We start from the raw sequence: 19,614 nt of genomic DNA, 5'->3' as shown, positions 1-19,614 counted from the left end.
TGACGGTCAGGCATTGGATCATTCCTTTCTTGTCTGGGAAAAAGAGTTACTATTAGGTATATGCATTTTATGACATTCCAGATGATCCAGATGTTTGGTCCGGTCGTACTGCTCCTTCCATTTTAAGATTTTGTTAGTTTACTGGTTTGTTGGGTTGTTTTTTTTTTTGCAAAGTACTAAGCAGGACATGCACATTTGAGAGAGATATACATGCACACACACACACAGTTAGGCTATATACACATACATAAGTAATGTTAATCAGTGCAACGCTTTTTTCATTTTCAAAAGAGCTTTTGACCTTTAAAAGTTCTTACAGTATTGGGGCGAGAGCTGATTAAAATCTGCCAGTCCTTTACTGATATAGATTAAGGGGTTGATGGTTGGACTTGATGATCCTAGAGGTCTTTTCCAACCTTAATAATTCTATGATTCTATAATTGGCTAGACTAAGATCTTGTAAATCCCCGGACCCAAGCTGTATACCGAGGCAACTATCTCTGTGTTTCACTGAAGTCAATACGCATTTTTGAAACGTTAAGTTAAATTGCTATTTAACTTTTGTAAGTTGCAGTATTTTTCCTAGTTAAAATGAGTAAAGGTTTCTGTTCACAGTTGGATTTTGATGTTCATGGATAGCGTAATTTGAACTCCACTTAAATCACTGCAGAAGTTCTGGATGGCTTCAGTCACCTCTGAGTAGAACAAAAAATGAGTTAGCAGTAGTGAATTTGGTTGGAGTTTGGGAAACAAAATGCACAAAGCCGAAAATGGTCTAAAAAGGCCCTCAACTACAGAACAGGACATACGAGTTGAGCAGTATAAGGCTGCTCCTTCCAGCCATTCTGCCCAGGTGCATGTGTTGCAATTCTAGCCCGTTTATTTGCTGTACGGTGACTCCAGCAGGAGAAGGCTTCATATGGCTCAGGTGTGTATTTTCAAACAGAGTTCTGATATGTCGAGATAGTTTTATATTAGAATGTTAAGTTTTTAGGGGGGATTTTAGGGTATTTATAAATAACATATTTTAGTCCTTGTGATTTAATGTTGGACAACTTTGGTGGCAGAGAGATGAGCTTGATACTTTTGGAAGGCTTTGCACAGACAGCTCACTTCAGTTAGTTTAAATTCCAGGCAAAAGTTTGTTTTAAGAATTAGAAATATTTTGTTCTGTTTGGTATTTGGGTGAGGAATGTCATGCTTCATTATTCCTTACGAGCGATCTGTAAAAACAAATCAGGACTTCAGAAACTGGGTTGTTTTCCTAGTGCATGCTGGGATTTCCCTCCCATGCTTGCCTCTCTTCATTTACTCCCTTGCATCCAGCTGATTTTCCATGGTTTCCAGCAGATTGATAAGGGGAAAATGTCTGATCCTTCAACTGACTCCATTTCTGTCTACATAACGCCACGTTCTTTGCTGGTGTGACAATCTGCACAACGTTGTCCATCATGCTTTGCGCTATGGTACTGCTGTTCGATATCACTGATTTGCGTGGTTTGTTTGCTCTGAGCAGGTTGTCTCCCGGTTCTGATGTCTACGTCACAGTTTCATCCATCGCCTTAGCAAGATCGCAACAGTGCCGTAATTCTCCAAGCAACTTGTCATCCTCAAGTGAGACTGGCTCTGGTGGGGGCACGTACAGACAAAAATCTATGCCAGAAGGGTAGGCACCAGACTTTATTCATATTCTTTTTAGGCAGGTTTTTTGTTCTCTGTTCCGTTTGTTGTAATGTATATTAAACTAAAGGAGTGCTTATGCAGCCTCCTGTCAGCTGTTGTTCACGTGCATTAAAACATGTTTGTTTTCAAATTCCACTGTCATGCTTCTTGAAAAAGTCAGTTTTAAAAATCCCTTGTTGCTACCTCTTCCCTTTGCGACCTAACCTCCCTCTCTGATCCTAATCTACAACTGCTCAGGTTACTATACAAAGGGACCTTTATGTATTTTTAAATCTTCATTAAATGTACTGGTTTCATGTTGCAAATTGCTTCATTTCACAGGTTTAGATTCTAAAATAAAATAAGTAATAGGTGTGGGACTGCGCAGTCTATGCTGATAGTTGAAGCAAAGTAGTGTTGAGTGCAACTAAGACCTCAGATGTGTAGGCACAAGAGGGCTAAGTAATCCACAGCTAGCATCTTTTTCACATATTCACAGTCATCCTGTTTTAAAGTGCTCACTTCCAACTTTGCAGAAATCTTCAAAGTCTCTGAAGTGACCCAGTGTCAATGTAAGTGGCAACTTGCAGAGGAAGAAATTAAATCTGTATCGTTTTCAGAGAGCACTGAAAGGAGCAATAAATCAAGCATCTCCAAGTAGGGAAGAAATAATTGGTAGCAGGAGAGCTGTCTGCCACACTCCAAATTACTTCCTATAGAAAAGACAAAGGGGCAAAACAGCTGATAGTTCACGCTGCAAAGCTTCCCTCTGAAGTCGTCTTGAGTACATTGCAGGTCACTGTGTGTAATTCATTCTGGTTTGGGTCTTCTATAAAGTAGAAGTATCATTTTCTCTATTTTAAAAAATATATTATTACTAAGATTAAATACCACTGTCAAGAACTGCCGAGCACAAGGCACTGTCGTTTGCCTGTTTAGGTGTCTGTAAGGGGACAATGTTCTGCGTCAGCCCAGAGAACGCTGCTCTGAGCATGTGTTTGGACAAGTGCTGCTTCTTGTGCCAGGGCACTGAAGACCTGTCCTCCCTGTCCTCCTCCTGGCAGCTCAGTCTGAGGTTTTCTGAAGGGGCCATCTCTTCTCTGCTGCCTGCCTTCCTGAAGGCTTTGATTCATGACACTATCAGGCCTGTTCAGGTCATTATTTAAGTTTGTGCATATGTCTTACTGACATTAGGACATTTGCTCTAAAGCCATTAAACTTTGCTGTAGGGAAACTAATATAGAAGCGTGTCCAGAGCTCTGCAGCTGGAAGAAGCACTTAACCTCTTTATACACTGCATACGTCCTGGCTCATTCACGCCAGCAGCACTTTTGAGGTGCCTTGAACTCTGAAGAGCAGCTTGTAGTCCCAATATCTTTCCTGCTTTTTTCCAACTATGTCATTTGGTCTACAAAAAAGGTATTGCTGGCATGTGTCCTTGGACCTTCATATCCATAACTGCTTGAGTAGGAAGGGATTTTCAGACACGCTGGGGTTTTTGTTTTGAATTGGCCTCAGAGCGCACCAGCACCCATCCCAACGCTTTTCCATCTTTCAAGTTAATTATACACATATGTTCACTACAGCATTCTTTGAGAGTTTTGCAAGTTCAGCAGAGATGTGTCCTAGAAACTTTGTATGTACAGTCTTTTTGGTTTTGAAGCTTTAAAGCTTTGGTGCAAGGAAACGCTGTTTAAATGTAGTAATTAAAGTAGTAATCAATACAAGAACTTTGCATGTTCCTTACTGGACGCTTTTTAAAAAAAAAGACCTCTTATTAAACCCCAATTATTTGACAATTATGTTATATTCTTGTAGGAAAAGCACTTTGCCTCCCCTACTGTCCTTGTACACATGAATCATCTTTACTCGGGACTTTCCAAATATTTTCTACCAGGCTAATGGAAAGCATGAAAAATGTAATTATAGAGGAAACTTTCCCTTGCCTTCATAAGCAAAGTAATGTCTGTCACGTAACTAAAAATCATTGCAGTTCCATGTGCATCTTCTGTTGAGATTCATCTGAGACACCAGGTTCAGGGCAGCTCTGTAGTGACGTTCAGTGTACCAGGTAGAGCTGATCAGTGATTAACCCGTATACGTTGTTAAATAGGGGAGGGATGTAGCATTCAGTTGCTCAGATGTTGGAGAGAAGGATGGGCTGGAGTAGGTACGTAGCTGAGGGGGCACCATGTCCTGAAGGTAACCTTCCTGAGGTGATGCTCCAGTGTGCTCTCGGTACGCCAGTCCCTGAGACTTCGCAGTGCAGGAAATCTCAACTGCATAATTTGTGTATACATTTCTTTCTTGTTGCATGATATGACAGATTTGGAAAGTTTGTGAAACTTAAATGACTGGAAGCATGGGTGTGAGTCCAGCCTCTGTCACACATCAGTAAGAGCAGTAACTGGTGCCTCTTCTACATTATTGGTCCATATCCTGAGCGGGTTATAGGCAAACAGTTCACTGCCTTCAAGAATGTCCAGATTGGTCTTGCTGTATAAATGAGTTTGTCGTATCCTTATCCCGTGTTTACACAAAGGTATGTATATGTAATAAATTATTATAGCATGTAAAAATGGAATTTGAAAATACCAACATAATGAGTTTCCTCTTATGACATACGTAAAAAAAAGTTGTATTTAAACAATTTCCCTGTTCTTTTAATCCAGATTGATTTCTCCTTCAAGTTTTCTGGGTTTGTTCCTACATACCCTAATGGGCCATATATTTAAGCAGCATAGAATATAGTGCCACTTGCATTTATTATTCCTGCTTTTAAATAGCCATGTAGAAAAAAAAAAAAAAAAGGAAATCTGAAGAAATTTCTTGCTGCTTAATTATAAAGCAGTGATTTTAGTGAAATAAAATTAGCAACACGGTGTTTTGTATCTCTAATCTTGAAAAAAGGTCCCACATCATAATATCTGTCAAATGCAAAACTGACTGCTTTTATACATATGAACATTATGGGGTTTAGGTAAGAGGACAACGCGTAGACAGTATAATATTGATACAACGCAACTTCATCACACCAAGGGTTCGTGGGGTTTTGGCTTTTTCTTTTAGATACCAACTTCTAATTGTTTTGTCATGAAAAGATATTCTTCCCGAAATACTTCACAAGTCTTAAAAGTTTGGAAATTAACTCAGATCAGTGTTTACAGAATCAATCAGCATTTGGAATGTTGTGTTTAGACTTGTTATGCATCTATCAAATTGGTATTGAATTCATCATGTTTAATTTAGGTATTTGATTAAGTGACATCCTAGCTAGTCCATGTGGATAGAAAAGAAAAAGCATTACTCACACAATGCAATTTCAATTTAAATTGTTTGCTTTTGGAAGGCAGATCTATCCAGGTGTTCTTCACTTCATCAAACCATGTGTCGGCTGTACCAGGGAGTGGTGAACAAAAGGGAAGTAGGGTCATGTCTGGGTAAAATTTAGAAGGCCCAAGTTTCAAAATGTGACATTTTGGAGCTGTGCTGCCTGTACACACACGTTCCAGCTGCTTGTTTAAGGATACGAGTGGGATTTTGTTGCTCCGCATCATGTGGTGTTTCTTTGGTGGGTTCATTTGAGTTAATAGGTACATAAACTTTCAAAATGGGTAACCATATTGAGCTTGTTCTGATAGATTGGCAGATGTCTGGTTTACGCTGGAGGCTGTTTGGGGCAGTCCGTAGCTAGTAGAGTGGGTAGAAAGCACAGTGTGAGGTATTTTATTTTCTGTTATTATGTTAGACACTTAGAGCTAGTGAAACTCGTTGATAGAGAATATATCAGCTTGTAATTCTTTTGGGTGTTACTCTGTACATCTAGACTTTTGGTAACATTTTTTTCCTTCAGGGTATGACTAATTTGGAAAAAAAAAAAAACAACAAACCAACAACTCAGAAATGCATTATTCTTGATGAATTCTTAATGATTGATTTGCAAATTCTGAACCCAGCTATAATTCTTACAGACTTACAAATTATACATAAGCAACACAGAATTACTGATGTAATTCTTACAAACTTCTAGGTGTATAATGCATGTAGACGTCGGTATGGCCCAGAGGCACAGTGCGTCTCCTTTGTCATTATAATGTTCTCCTTGAGTTTGCTTGTTCTCTCTGAGCTTTCCAAAATCCATCTGACTAATCTAGCAGGATTTACAAAAAGTCCATTGAACTCTGTATGCTTTCTTCTACAGCAATAGATATACTTGATCACTGCTTTCCTTCGCCTGTATTTTAGTTTACACTAGTAAACTCAAATAATTTTGTGATCCAATAATTCATAATTTACAGGATTTAGACCTTCCAGGTTTGAGGAGTCCGTAACCAATACAGTCACCTTTATAAACTCTTCATTAAAATGTTTGGCAGTGTAATATTGCCCCAAATGAATCTGTGTTGTTCGCATATGTGTCTGCTTCACCTAGGTATGACCTTAACGGTCTTTTGCTTAGAACCCAGGAAAGTGGATTGTCCCAGCACACTTTCTTACGCTCACTTTGACTAAATTGGGGTCGTACTTTCCTAGTTAAAAGGATGCATCACTGAAATCTTTTCCCAGTAAACGCATCTCATTTCCCTATGTGGCTTTTATCCAAACTTTTAAGTTTTACTCATTGCGGTCAATCTTCTGTAACCATGTAACAGTCTGGTCACCTTTCCATGTAAACATCTATGTAAATGAAAACTAAATTTTATTTGTGGATGTTTTGGGTCTGGTTTTTTAATTGTATGCACTGTAACTGGATGTTCTTTATCAAAGATGCTCAATTAATTAACGTGTACTGTAATCATACACATTAAAGGTACTAAATAATTCCTGGAGCTGCCACAAAAATTAAATGGAAAATCCTTATAAATCCCCCAAGCCGTTGTGCTATGCATTGCTCTGCCCTGTAGTTTTGACACTAGCTTCTTAAAAGTGTTCTTTTCCCTTTCTGTGAGATTTGTACGTATTTAAAATCATTATCTGCTTTGTTTTTTGGGGTGTTACAACAGGTTTGGAATTAGCCGTAGATCCCCTGCTTCCATTGACAGGCAGAACACGCAATCAGATACGGGTGGTAGCGGCAAATCCACACCCAGCTGGCAAAGGAGTGAGGATAGTATCGCTGACCAGATGGGTAGGTAATTAATTCTTTACAATGAACAAGTGGTGCTAACCACAAGGTGACTTTGGCAATACTTCTCCACGCAGAGAGACAACCCTCTTAAGCACTGTGTTTTCAGTGTCTTTGAAAGTTAATCATGTTCATCAAGATGAATAATTAGGTCTGGAGCATATACCAGCTTCTGCAGTCTATTTCCTTGAGACCTGTGAGTATCACCTGAGGAAGAACTGATTTCAGTTCTTCATTTGATTGTGGGATTAAATCTGCCTTAATGCTCTTACCCTTAAACACTCTGTCTTTTTAGAAGCAGTTGGGTAGACACACTTATTAATTTGTTTTGCTGTTGAGGACTTGCTTGAACTCGCCTACTCTCCCGAGTGACTTGGCTTAGTTTAATTTTTGCTTAGTTTGTCTAAAGTGCTTGTGATGCTCCTTTTCAAACGGTGCTATATAATTGCAAATTGATAGTTTGATCATTGAAGCTATAAAAATACCATGTAAAAAATAGAAAAAATGCAATTAAAGTTTAAATCGTAAAGTAAAACTGTAGCTTGGTAATCTCCTTCCACCAGTGTATACATTTTCATTGCACTCGGCAATTAAGCTGTCAGCTGAGGGAACGTATGAACTACATAAAACAGCTGGGTACTGAGAATTGGCATTGTTAAGCCTTCATTTGAAGTTTTTGCACATAGACCTCCTTGCTACAGCTGTGGCTTGACTTGAGATTGACACCAGTGGAAATGTCCTGTCTACAAACGGCATTGATCCAACCTGATGGCCATGGACAAGATTGCTAGACTGTGGTTTTTTTTTTCTAACTTTGTTACCATAGATTAAACAATTCCACATTTTTTTTTCTATTGCACATCTAGATCATCATTTCACTGCATCACAGCTTTTGTTCTATATAAATGAGCTAGTGTTGAACACAGAATAAGGTTCAGTGAAATCAGAAGTTTAAGGCAAATGCCAGCCTCGAGTTGTGGAGATGTACTTTGTTCGCGTACCTTCACAACTTCAGTGGGCTGCGCCTTGTTATTGAAGCCATCTGTCAGTCCCTCTCTCACAACTCCCCCCATGCTTCTCACTAAAAAGCTGTGATTATACTGATCTGCACATCTCATTTTGACAGAATGATTTTTAATCACATACGTTTTGGTATTGTTGTGATGGTAACGACACATGTAAAACTGATCTTTTTGCTCAGCATTACTTCTGCAAACCAACAGTTGGGTGTTGATGCTGGCAGTGAGTGGAGCTGCCAGGAAGTTCTGTTGTACAGTGTCAGGTGTCACCTTATTAGCAAAATAAATAAATAAGACCAAAAAGAACAGGAAAAGTGTGGCAGAAGAGATGGCTCCAGCATTTGGCAAAGGCTGAAAATGCCTACTGATACATAATCCCTGTAGTTTATCTCTTGTGTGTTGTCCTGCACTCATAAAGTTGCAGTTGGAAGCTTCACCTCTGACTGGAGGCTTTCTTGCCAGTCTGGTGAATCTAGGCAGAAGTTTGGTTCTATGCCAAATAAGCACATTTCCACTTGGGATAATCTGTCTCAAGGTAAATAAGGCATTAGGTGCAGTGAGACACACTCACTCTTTCCTGGCCCATTCTTAGCTACAGGAGATCTTTGTTATTTTTGCACCAAAACTGCTTGTTACTCCTTGGCAGGGGAAATCAAGTACTACTATTATTAGTAGCAGTATTATTAGTAGCAGTAGTAGTATTAACTTCTAAATTTGTTTTTTAAAAAGCTGGTAATGCTGCAGATCAAGACGAGCAAACTATAGCTGTGTTGGGGAAAGCTTTAAAGCACTGCTAATTACCATGGGTACTGTTAGGTAGCTGATACTCCTAAGCACATATTCTGCCTAAAAGCAGCATTTTTAGAAGTGCAGAATATTGCATAGCCTCAGGAGAGAAGCTACAGATAAAAAGTTACAACTAAGGTTCTTTTAAAATACTGACCTTGTGCTCTGAGAAGGCAATTACCCGCCTGAAGGGCTGTGTCTGAAGGCCCTCTAGACCTCCATAGTTATCTCCTAGGAAAAATAAGCTTAATTGGCAAAGAGCACTTCTGTGAGTGTCCACGTAAGATGAGTCATTTGAATTCTGTCCACTTTTGTCTGGTTTAGTTTCATATTCCTTTCTTGTGTATATATATGCAGTTTCCACATTCACAGCCATGAATTTTTACGGGAATACTGTGATTTCAACAGATTTTCCCTGTCTCTTCAATTAGAAAATGTTTATTTAACTCACTTTAACTTTGGCAAGAAATATTTGTAGTAGTTGTACTGGGGAAAATGTGCTCATTTCAGTGATTGCTGTAGAATTTTGCTGTTGTCCTGCCTTGCCTAAAATACAATTTAAGGAAATGTGGATCTTTAATCTCTTGTCCACAGGCAGTGTACATATCGAGATGTAGCATCAGGACTAGATGATCTCTGAGGTCCCTTCCAACCTGTGATTCTGTAATACACTGTGAAAATTAATATTTCACTGTTTTAATGCTCTGATACGGTACTGTTGGACAATAGGGGCATGATACCCTTCAGGTGGTTCTGATAAAAGCCAGGATGGTGGCTGCTGGTTTTTCATGAAGTCATACTGATTTACGCCAGGCAGGAATGGGCCCTCACTTACCTGTGCTTTGTCACAATAAGGGATGTTGGTTTTTCGTTATTATTTGGAAGGAATTTCATATTAAATATCCAAAGTTTTTGGCTTATAGTAGTATTGGAAAAATAGCAGTGTAAAAATTGATTAAACATTTTCTTAGTTTGTCGCACTGCTTACGCTCTTCAATACATCATTGTGTGCTGTATTGCAGAACCAACATGCCATCTCCCAGCAGTATCAAAAGTACTGCCATCCTTCAGAGAAAGCCCCAGTGGAAGACTGATGAGACAGGATCCTGTGGTTCACTTGTCTCCAAATAAGCAGGGTCATGTAAGTTATCCAAAAAAAGGAATTATTTATTGTTTTGCTCTTGCTCCACAAGTTCATGATACCAAGTGTCATTCAAAGTTATATTTGCCAGTTAAAAAAAAAAAAAGAAAAAAAATCCTCAAGCCCTGTTGCATACTAGAACATGGAGGAAGCAGTAGAGCAGACCTGTTGTTTCCTGGATCCTACAGAAAAATTTATTAGTTAATAATGATCTGTTGCCAGTTGAACAGCAACGTCTTTTCTGTTGTCTTGTGATAAGTAGATCTGTGGGAGTTTGCAAAGCTATTCCTAGGCCTCACATGTGAGACTTAGTTTACTAATATATTTTATAATGCAACACTCAAAAAGCTACTGCTTTGAAACAGAATAGTGATTTTGCTTTTGGTTTTGTATTTTCTTCACTTTCCTCATCTGGTGTAACTACCTTCCTATAGCCTCCCGTGCACACGGGTCTAAAAGGTCTGTTGGAATCCCGCTGAAGAAAATTGTTTTTGTTTTATTTCTGTTTAGTGTCTAAATGGTAAATTCTGCCTTTCTGTCTCTGCAGAGTTCGATATTCACACCTTTTTGGTGTCACTTCCTGATTTACATACAGAGAGACAGATAAATGCAGTAATGTTCATAAATTTAAAATGTCTTAAATTATTTAAGTCACTAGACTCAAAAAAAACCCCGCCCTTTAAACTTCAAATTACCCAATAAGCTGCATCACTTGGGGGTTTTATTTTTTTGTACAATCACCTAAAATATGGAGTTGTGTTGTGTGATTATACTGAAAGTATTAGTTGCATTTATTCAGGTGTGAGAAAGCCTTTAATTCGTTCCTGTTATTTACTCCTGCTTACTAGCACTCCTCTTTCAATACAATGGGCAGTGTTGCGGTTATTAATTCATAACAACAGATCTTTATTATTTAAAAATAACCACACCCAAAAAACCAAGAACACCACACCTGTCGTCTTATTCTTAGCACAAACTGGTCTTTATATTCAGATGGACCTGTTTTCCCTTCGATGTATTTGACCCTTTAATGACGTCATACAAAACTCACTAGCTTGTGTGCAAAGTGTAGCACTGGAATTACTAATGCTTGAGTTCCTCTCATTTAGTCATTGTTAAATTAAATCTTTATTGTGTAGACAGATGGGGGCCAGTGATGCAGTTCCTAAGGAAAGAGGCTACTTTAGTTGGAGACAACCAGGAGTCCAGATCAACTTAATATTCCTCCTGTTTTTCTGTCAATTCTTGCTTTAGTATAGTAAGAAATGGGGATACTGAAATTTCTGGCTCTGTGTATACATCCGTTCTCTGGTTTTCCCCTTTTCCAGTGAAAACAGAAACAGTATCTAATCTTTTATATTTGGCTGGGATTTCGGCCTGTGCCTGTTTGGCAAAACTCATGGGGTAGACAATTAGGAAAGGTGGTTGTAAGTCTCCTTTCTGTCCCTTCCTTCATTCCTGGGCCATCAGGTCACCAAAAAAGTCCATGGCCTACTGAAAAACTGCTTCAGTTCTGATGATATAGATGATCAGAACATAGATAAATTCTATAGATGGAAACTAAATTTACGGAATTCAGATGGATGTAAATACCCCAAAGGTAGGTGAGCTGCTAAGCAACGCTGAGTGTATGGCAAGAAATCTTTCCTCTAATGGGATATTCCACCAATGCCCGCTATGGAATTGAGGGCATTCGGTTTCTTCATAACAGCTGGCTGTAACCAAGGACAGAACACACAAGCCAGCCAGGCACTGGCACGCCCGGATGGGACAATTTCAAAGCATTGCATTAAAGCTTCCATCCTTGCAATTTTGCCTTTTGGAAAACAATTTCAGATTAGTTAAATGGCATTTCAGTGGTAATTTGCAAAGGACACTCCTGCTGAGGAGGAAATATACCCTACTACAAAGGGTAGAAAGAGCAGTGGTTATTTTGCCCTAATTTAACCTTTAGATAGGCAATTGGAGTATTAAAATAAATGTGAACTTTCTGTGGATTAATTATGTTTCATGTTCTAAAATGTTCAAGTCTTAAAATTAGGATACTTTTAATTATAGTAGTTATAAACCAAGTCAAAGTCTGCACAGCTCAGCCAATCTCTTTGGGCTGTGCTGAGCAGAACTGTCCTTGAAAGGAAACAGTGTAAAGTACTTTGGGACAACATACAAACAGCTCTGGCTTTCCCTGAATAGTTAAGACATGGCTTCTAAATCCGTATGAAAGCTTTTTATGTGCACCCAGAACAAAGCACATGCATTGTGCTAGAATGACGTTTTTAGAGTTTATTATGAACTCCTCCATGTTGCTATCCAGGACCTCAAGGTAGAAGAGCTCCTATTGTGCCATGGTGACTCCTGCAATGGTTAATTTCCTCCTCCTCTTTATTGCCATAATTCTGAAATAAACTTATGAGTGTGGGTTTTTTGGATTGTTGTTTCTTCTGTAGTCTGACAGCCACTACTCCAGCCATTCCAGCAGCAATACTCTCTCCAGCAATGCCTCCAGTGCTCACAGTGATGAGAAATGGTATGACAGTGGAGAGCGCACCGAATCAGAGCTGAACAGCTACAACTACCTTCAAGGGACCTCAGCTGATAGCGGCATAGATACCACTTCCTACGGACCTAGCCACGGCAGCACTGCCTCCCTGGGAGCGGCAACATCTCCCCGTACGGGGCTGACAAAGGAGAAAGTGGCACCGCTGTGGCATAGCTCCAGCGAAGTGGTCTCCATTGCAGACAGGACATTGGAAAAAGAGACCCACATAGACCGAAAGACCGAGTCTTCGCTGAGCCTGGATATTCACAGCAAGAGTCAACCAGCTTCCAATCCTCTAACGAGGGAGAACAGTGCTTATAGTCTTAGTGATGCTGTCTCGCATACAAGGTAATTTTCACCTCTTACAAGACTGACCGCTCCACACTGATTTCCCATTCTCATTCTTTAGCCTATCAAAAGTGAGAACTGGATGTTGAAGAGAGGTTTCTACTTAAGTTAACCAGTGTTTTGAAAGATCTCACTGTCCAGAATGCTTGAAAAAAAAGACCGCCTTTAGTCTTTGTATCTGCTACTGCTTATAATACTAAAGAATGTCTTTGAGAGCGTATTCCATACTGCTGCTACTAAACTAACATAAGACAGGCATGTCTGATGTGTTTATAAGGAATATCTTGCAAGAGCTGCAGTTCATGTATGGATCAGAACGGAGATCAGCCATTTTATTAATGTACATAATAGTTAATATGGGTGTTTAATGAGGTTCTTCTGTCTTGCAAAAGGGTGTTTTTGCATTTTTTCCCCAGTCTTTTTGTTTAGAAATCTGCTCGCAGTCAGTACGATCAAGACTCAGAGAAAGTTGCTCAAGAGTGCTGGCATGTAGATTTTAATCTCATTTGGCTGGAAGCTTGGGGGGATGACACATTACAGTCACCTTCCTTCTCTGCCTCAGTTTTGCGACTTGCAAAATTGGCAATATCAAGTATGTGTATAATGTGCTGGAACACCTCAGATGGAAGATACCCGCTTCATAGTTAGAGCTGCTGGAAGCAGAAAATAGTTTATACCATTTTCCTAACCTGTTTCCCAAGAAGTATTCAGTGCACTTTTTGAAAAATACTCATACTGTCATACTAGCAACAAGAAAAAAATCCCCACAGCTCTTTCAAGGAGAATGGGTGATCATCATAATTGGTTGGCCTTCTGGAGCCTGACTGTTGCATTTTTATTCTTAAGGCACATCTGCTTAGAATGTGCAGCTAAAATACCTACAGGCTGGAAGTCTGAAGCAATTTTTGCCAATTGTTTTGAGCAAAGCTACATTTATGCGAGGCTAGGTGTTTATCAGACAGTTTTAACAACTCCTCATACAGTAGCTGCAAATAGGGGTTGTCATAGAGACTGTAACGCAGTGAATGGTCTCTATGTACTTTGTCACGGTAATTTTGACTAAGTAATCTATTAATGGTGGTCCTGCTCTGGTTTTCTGCCTCTCTTGGTTGGCCTCTTTTGGCCACTAAAGCTCATACTCAGTTGGTATAAATCCCACCCAGCTCTTTGAGACTGGTGTTTTTAGTAGCTATGTATGTATGAAGGATGCGAGCAAGTCTTTAGAAAGCACTATGTGGAGGGGTTTACTTAGATTTTGGGCAACGTGCCCCATTCCTGAAGGTAAAAATCTTTATGGTAGTTATCTACAGTTTTATCCCTTTTAGTTTAAGACAAGCATGTTTATATACATTTTTTTAACATCCATGAGAATATACCACATGTTCTGTGGTACTTGTCTGAATGTAGCTGGCAATAGCATTAAATGTGAGATTCTTGCACAAAATGCTGAATGTAATAAAGTTGTCAGTAGCATTTCCATATGGAAGGATTTTTTTCCAGAAGTGATGCAAGCCTGTAAAACTTAAATGTAACTCTTGGAAGCTTTATTGTGAAGGTGTGCCTAATGGCAATGGCATCTTAGAATCACAGAATCATTAGGGTTGGAAAAGACCTCCAGGATCATCAAGTCCAACCATCAACCCAACACCCCCAGGCCTCCTAAACCATGTCCTGAAGTGCTACATCTACGCATTTTTTTAACACCTCCAGGGATGGTGACTCCAGCATCTCTCTGGGCAGCCTGTGCCAATGCCTGACCGCTCTTTCAGTAAACTGAAAGTAAACCTCACTACAACCTCCTTTCAGATAATTGTAGAGAGACACATCTTTGTATATCTGAGGTTCTGGCTTTCTCTTCTGAGCACCACATAGGGTTAGTTCAATAGAAAAGCCGAGAAAATTTAATAGAAATAAACATATCTTCAGAGGGCGGGCATAGCCTGACAGCTCTCATCTTTGCCTTCTATGGATATACTATGCAACTTGATTGCAAACTTAAGTCTGGGTGGTTGTCTCATTATTTATTATATGATAGCATTGTGTCTCCAAACTTGGTATTTTTTCTGGTTGATTTGGATTAATTTACATGATGTTTCTCTGATGATACTGAAATTATTTTCTCCGTGGTTTCTTTGGGCTGTTACTGAAATTTCCAGATAAAGGTTTCCTAGGCTTTGTGCTGAAGAAAAGAGTTGGGGTTTTTTCCAATTACATTTTAAAAAATCAGATGTTAAAAATGTAGCCCTTTGCAAAGAGGAGTAGTAGCAATTTGTAGAACACATGGGGCACGATACTTGAGAAATACTGCAACCCTCACATCCACATTTTTTATTTTGGCAGAGAGAAAACAGACTGACTTGTGATCCTTTTTTATTTCTTACTTTTGAAGAATAGAACATCTGTTTGATGCCTCACAGTAAAGCAAAGGCAGAGTCTGGGCTAAAAAGCTTTCATTTTGTTTCTCATGGCATCCTCAGTTGGTGGTTACACACTGAACAGCAGTGCTGAGCTAAGGAGACCCTGGCTCCAGCTGTTTGCTCCCAACTCACCCCTAGCTCTTCTTATGGAGGCACAACAGCTTGGAGCTGGAGGCTTCTTTGACTGGCCCTTCCAAAATGTAACCACAGCTGCTGCCTTCAAGGAGGTGAGGGAGGGGAGACTAAAGGGTGATTCTGAACAGGCTACTTTTCATGATAAATGAGCGGCTTAATTGGTGTGTGTCTCTATCAGTTTCTAAGTTGTTATCCTTCCTTGCTCCTCACTTTTTTTTACCTTTTGCCTGTGGATGCCAGAACATCTGTAACGTCTTTAGAGTCGTGTTTCTGCACAGGAAGAAAAGGAGTTTGGCCCTAAAAAGAACTCGGTGACAAAAGAAAAGAAAATAACCACAAATTAAACTGTTTGTGTCTGTAGAAGACAGGAGCGATAATTAGTGTTCAGATCATTTGATGGTGCATAAAAGAACTTGTACCTGAGAATTGGTGGCAAAATGTAAATTATAGTGATTAACTTTCACAGTAGAGCTTCTGGCTGCGTTTTATTTTTCTTCTACGCCCCCATTCCCAAAGTCCTTCCTGATGATTGTGCAGATTTCTCATAGCATCCCAGGAGAACTGCATTATGTAGGCCAGTAATTATACAGAATCATTATAGCTGAATGTCATTAAATGAAGCCATATGCACTGATGGCATGAATTCCCTAGGAAACAAATAAAATCAAACTTCCGTTTCCACCTAAACTGTATGGTTTCTTATGGTCCTCTTACCAAAACTAAAAGGAAAATCACGGCTATTTCCAATCAAGTATCTTTTTCATATTTTGTCATATAGTATATGAATTTTTCCTTAATCCTTGGCATCCCCTCCTGAGGAGGGAGGTGAGGCACCAACAGTGGCTATCTCTGTGCCCTGAGAATATGACTGACTTTCTTCCTGGTATAATCAAGCTGGTCCAAGTGTCAGTTACAGGATGAGGAATCCTCTGCATGCTTCTCGGTGTCAAATACTCTTAATAACTTCCCACTGCTACCATAGAGTTCTAGCTCCAATTTGGTTTTTCCAGAGTTTATCCAAAGCCTTTTGCTCTCCAAATACACCCTCTGTTGACAAGTGTGTCTCTTTATCTGTCAGTATTCTATTGACCTGCTTGTGTTTACTTGTAGGGTGAAAAGCTTCAGTCATATCCACAGTTCTGTACCTAGTTCCTGAGGCAGAAAATCCTCCCAAAATACTGTATTGTAAAACCCCGGCTCAAAGTATGCAATACATTTTTTTTAAAAAAATGTATTTTAAATTGTACGCTAATTTTCTTGCTTATTTGCCAGGCTGCCCTTGGCATCTATTATTTGATACATATTCTAATAAATATTAAGGTAATGATACTTAAAATACACAATGTGTATATGCAATATGGTACATAAGAAAAAATTATATTATATATACATATTCATTTTGTCTATACATTTTACATAGAGGATACCCTCTTTGCCTAGTGACATTAAGGTTCAACACTACCAGCCTATCTATGAGTTGTTACTGGTCTTTATCAAGGACGTTTTCGCATAACTAGCACTTCCTTGAGAACTGCCTGATGGATGAAAGAATTCTGAGATGTGATCTGAACTTCCCTTTTCCTACACTGAAGTAAAAGACTTCTCCACTTCCTGAGTGTATTTAGAAGGGGGCAAAAACGAGAGGGTGGGGGGGAAGCCCCACATGTTTGCTTTAAAGATGTGCATCTTCCCCAGATCTTGGTGGTTTAATTTTGCGGTGGTGATGCCTCACAGATGGGCTGGTTTACTTGGCACACGTAGGAGTTTTATTTTAGTATTGAAGAAGAAGAGAGAAGGGGAAACGAAGAGAAATATCCTGCCTCTTCCCCTAGCTCTTATTTTTCTCTGCTTTCTTGCTATAAATTATGTTTACTTGTATGTGTTGCAAATACAAAGGTTGTCATGTGCAGCACCAGATATATGGGCTTGATGGATAGGAAAATCTCTTCCCATATTTTCGCAATCTGCCATCTTCTGAAAAGGCCTTTCAAATATACAGGTGGAGGGAAGGAAAAAACAATTCTATAATACAAAATCTGTATTATTGTCATTTGATTTGCATACATATGGGGAGATGCATCTTGCCCCGATGTGAGGGACTTCACAGCCATCAGCCTGTACATTAGATGGAAGCACGGGCTGCAGCAGCCAGTGATGTTTGAGATGGGAAGGTTACCGTCCGCTCAGACTCCTTGTTAAATCCACCGCATTTAGCTGTTGGGCCTCATGGTGCTTAAATTGAGCCATGTGGAAATGAAACATAGTTGAAGGTGATTTTTTTAGACTCCATCTGTTTTCAGAGGAGAGAGAGAGGGGAAACTCCAAAGCATTAATTCTCCCTGTCTGAGACACCTAGTTTAAGATGAGGAGAATTGCCTCCTAAGGATATTTCTCCATGGACTACAGCAGGAGCCAGACAAGTGGTTAGATTAGATAAACTGTCTTCTGTAAGGCTAAATGTAGGTGAGATTATTTTCCCAAGTGGCAACATAAATTTAACCTTAAATTCTCTTTTTCAGTAAGAGAGAGAGAGAGATGTGACAATGCATTGTTTTGTCAAGATATGAAAAGAGTGGTGAAGAATTTTCTGTTAAGCTAAGAATTAAGTGATTATTCAGAGACTTTATTCAGCCTTCCAGCTAATTTTTATTTCTCAGTCAGAAACTGTTCTTTACCATGGGGCCATCTGTTTCAGATTCTTTCCTTGCAGTGTTGGATACAGGGATGAAAACATGGGTAAACTGTGTAGAGAGCGGACAGAAAACTGGTCTCCAAATAGATAATGCTATTTCAGTACTAAGGCTGTACACAAAGTTTCCCTGTAACTGTACTTAGAAATGCATGACCTTTTAAGGTTGTTATAGTAAATAATGTCTTAAGCCCTAGTGCTCCTGATATGACGGAAGTTGCATCAGATTTGAATATCGGCATAACTGAAGAGTAGCTCCCATCTAAAGCCCCCCTCCTTCTTCCAACAAAAAGCTGCAGTTGGCCAACCCAACTCTTTTTCTGTCTAGACAAATTGTGATATGTTAGAGGCCTGCTAAAACGTCTCAGTTTGAGTCATCTTTTGCAAAAGGTAACTGCTTTTCAGGCAAAATCCAGGCAGCCCTCTGCTGAAATATGTATGTTTCTTCTTTGGTTTGTTGTGGGGTCTTAAAGAGATGTTTCCTGATGTTTAAGTTCCTTCAAAATATGTTTTCTTCCACAGCCAGGAATTCGAGCAAGAAATTGGACTTGGGTTCTTTTTTCGCTAATTCAGCTACTTTGTACTACTTGCACTATTTTTAAGCTGCCTAATGACTGTGAAGCCTCGATTTCCCATTTAGGAAGGCGAATGAGGGGAGAGTGGTATATTGCATCCTTAGAGATTGCTTGCAAAATTTTTCATTCCTATGTGCAATGTTTTTAATGAAACATTAGTGGAAGGCTCTCAAGAAGACCAAACTGGTTTTGTTACTCTACCCACTATTGATAAGGGTATAAGATCTTGTGCCCACAGTTCTGCTTTAAAAATACTTAAACAAGGTGCGTATATACACATTTGAGGCAAATTTTGTCTTTATTATGTTTTTCTCCTAGTACCATGAGCTCACGACACTCTGCCAGCCCAGTTGTTTTTACCAGTGCCAGAAGCTCACCTAAAGAAGAGCTTCATTCTGCTACTTCTTCCCAGCTCGCACCTTCTTTCTCCTCTTCCTCCTCATCTGGTCCTAGGACATTCTACCCTCGCCAGGGTGCTACCAGCAAGTATCTGATCGGATGGAAAAAGCCAGAAGGGACAATAAACTCAGTGGGCTTTATGGATTCAAGAAAGTAAGAGTGTTTTTTGATTCTCTTGTTTGGTTATTTACTTTTGTTAATAAGCATTGAGATCTGTGACACTTCTCCGTATAGAAGAGCTCAAGACTATTTAGTAGACTGCTTAGTCTTCTGTAGAACTTAATCTCTAATTTAGAGTTCTGCAGTTAGGCTTAAATATTTGATAGTTGGCTAATCTAATTCACAGTTAAGTTGTAAAAGATTATTTTTTATCATTTCCAGAGAGCTGTATGGATTTCAGTCCTATTAAAGCTTATCTTTTCTTGGGACTTCTTAAAGGTGACTTAGAAATGCTATTTCAGCAAATATTAAAAATCCACTTAACATAGAGCTTGAGTTCTTACTTAAGCTGCTCATCCCTGTAGTAGTACCGTGCATGCTAAGCATTACTTCTGTCGCACTTAATGTTGCCTTGTTAAGCTTGCTGCCAGTATCCAGTCTAACTGGCTTAAAGCAAGCCAAGAGCTCTCTGAGTTACAATATGCAACCATCTCTTTTGGAAGAGAAATTGAGAAACAACTTACTAGTGAAAATATTGTTCCATTAAGTCTAGCATGACTTGGAAAGCAAGTGGTTCAGAAAGCCTATTTCAAAGTAATTTATTCAACCCATCTTGACAC

General features: G+C 39.3%; 1 protein-coding gene across 5 annotated transcripts in view; it reads left to right on the top strand.

The window, feature by feature from the left end:
• The window catches only part of SIPA1L1 (signal induced proliferation associated 1 like 1), a 232,340-nt gene that overhangs the window by 199,859 nt on the left and 12,867 nt on the right, over nucleotides 1–19,614 (top strand). For 4 of the 5 annotated variants that reach the window (XM_075105742.1, XM_075105739.1, XM_075105740.1 and 1 more), the window contains 5 exons: nucleotides 1,517–1,666; nucleotides 6,666–6,790; nucleotides 9,615–9,733; nucleotides 12,181–12,620; nucleotides 18,755–18,988. In XM_075105742.1, the coding sequence (XP_074961843.1) occupies nucleotides 1,517–1,666; nucleotides 6,666–6,790; nucleotides 9,615–9,733; nucleotides 12,181–12,620; nucleotides 18,755–18,988 (1,068 nt within the window). The remainder of the gene's footprint in view (nucleotides 1–1,516; nucleotides 1,667–6,665; nucleotides 6,791–9,614; nucleotides 9,734–12,180; nucleotides 12,621–18,754; nucleotides 18,989–19,614) is intronic. The other variant, XM_075105743.1, reaches the window with a different exon arrangement.

Source organism: Phalacrocorax aristotelis, chromosome 10 (assembly GCF_949628215.1).
Source record: "Phalacrocorax aristotelis chromosome 10, bGulAri2.1, whole genome shotgun sequence".
NCBI lineage: Eukaryota > Metazoa > Chordata > Aves > Suliformes > Phalacrocoracidae > Phalacrocorax > Phalacrocorax aristotelis.
Note: the sequence above shows the minus strand (reverse complement) of the source record. Positions and strands in the feature narration are given on the sequence as shown.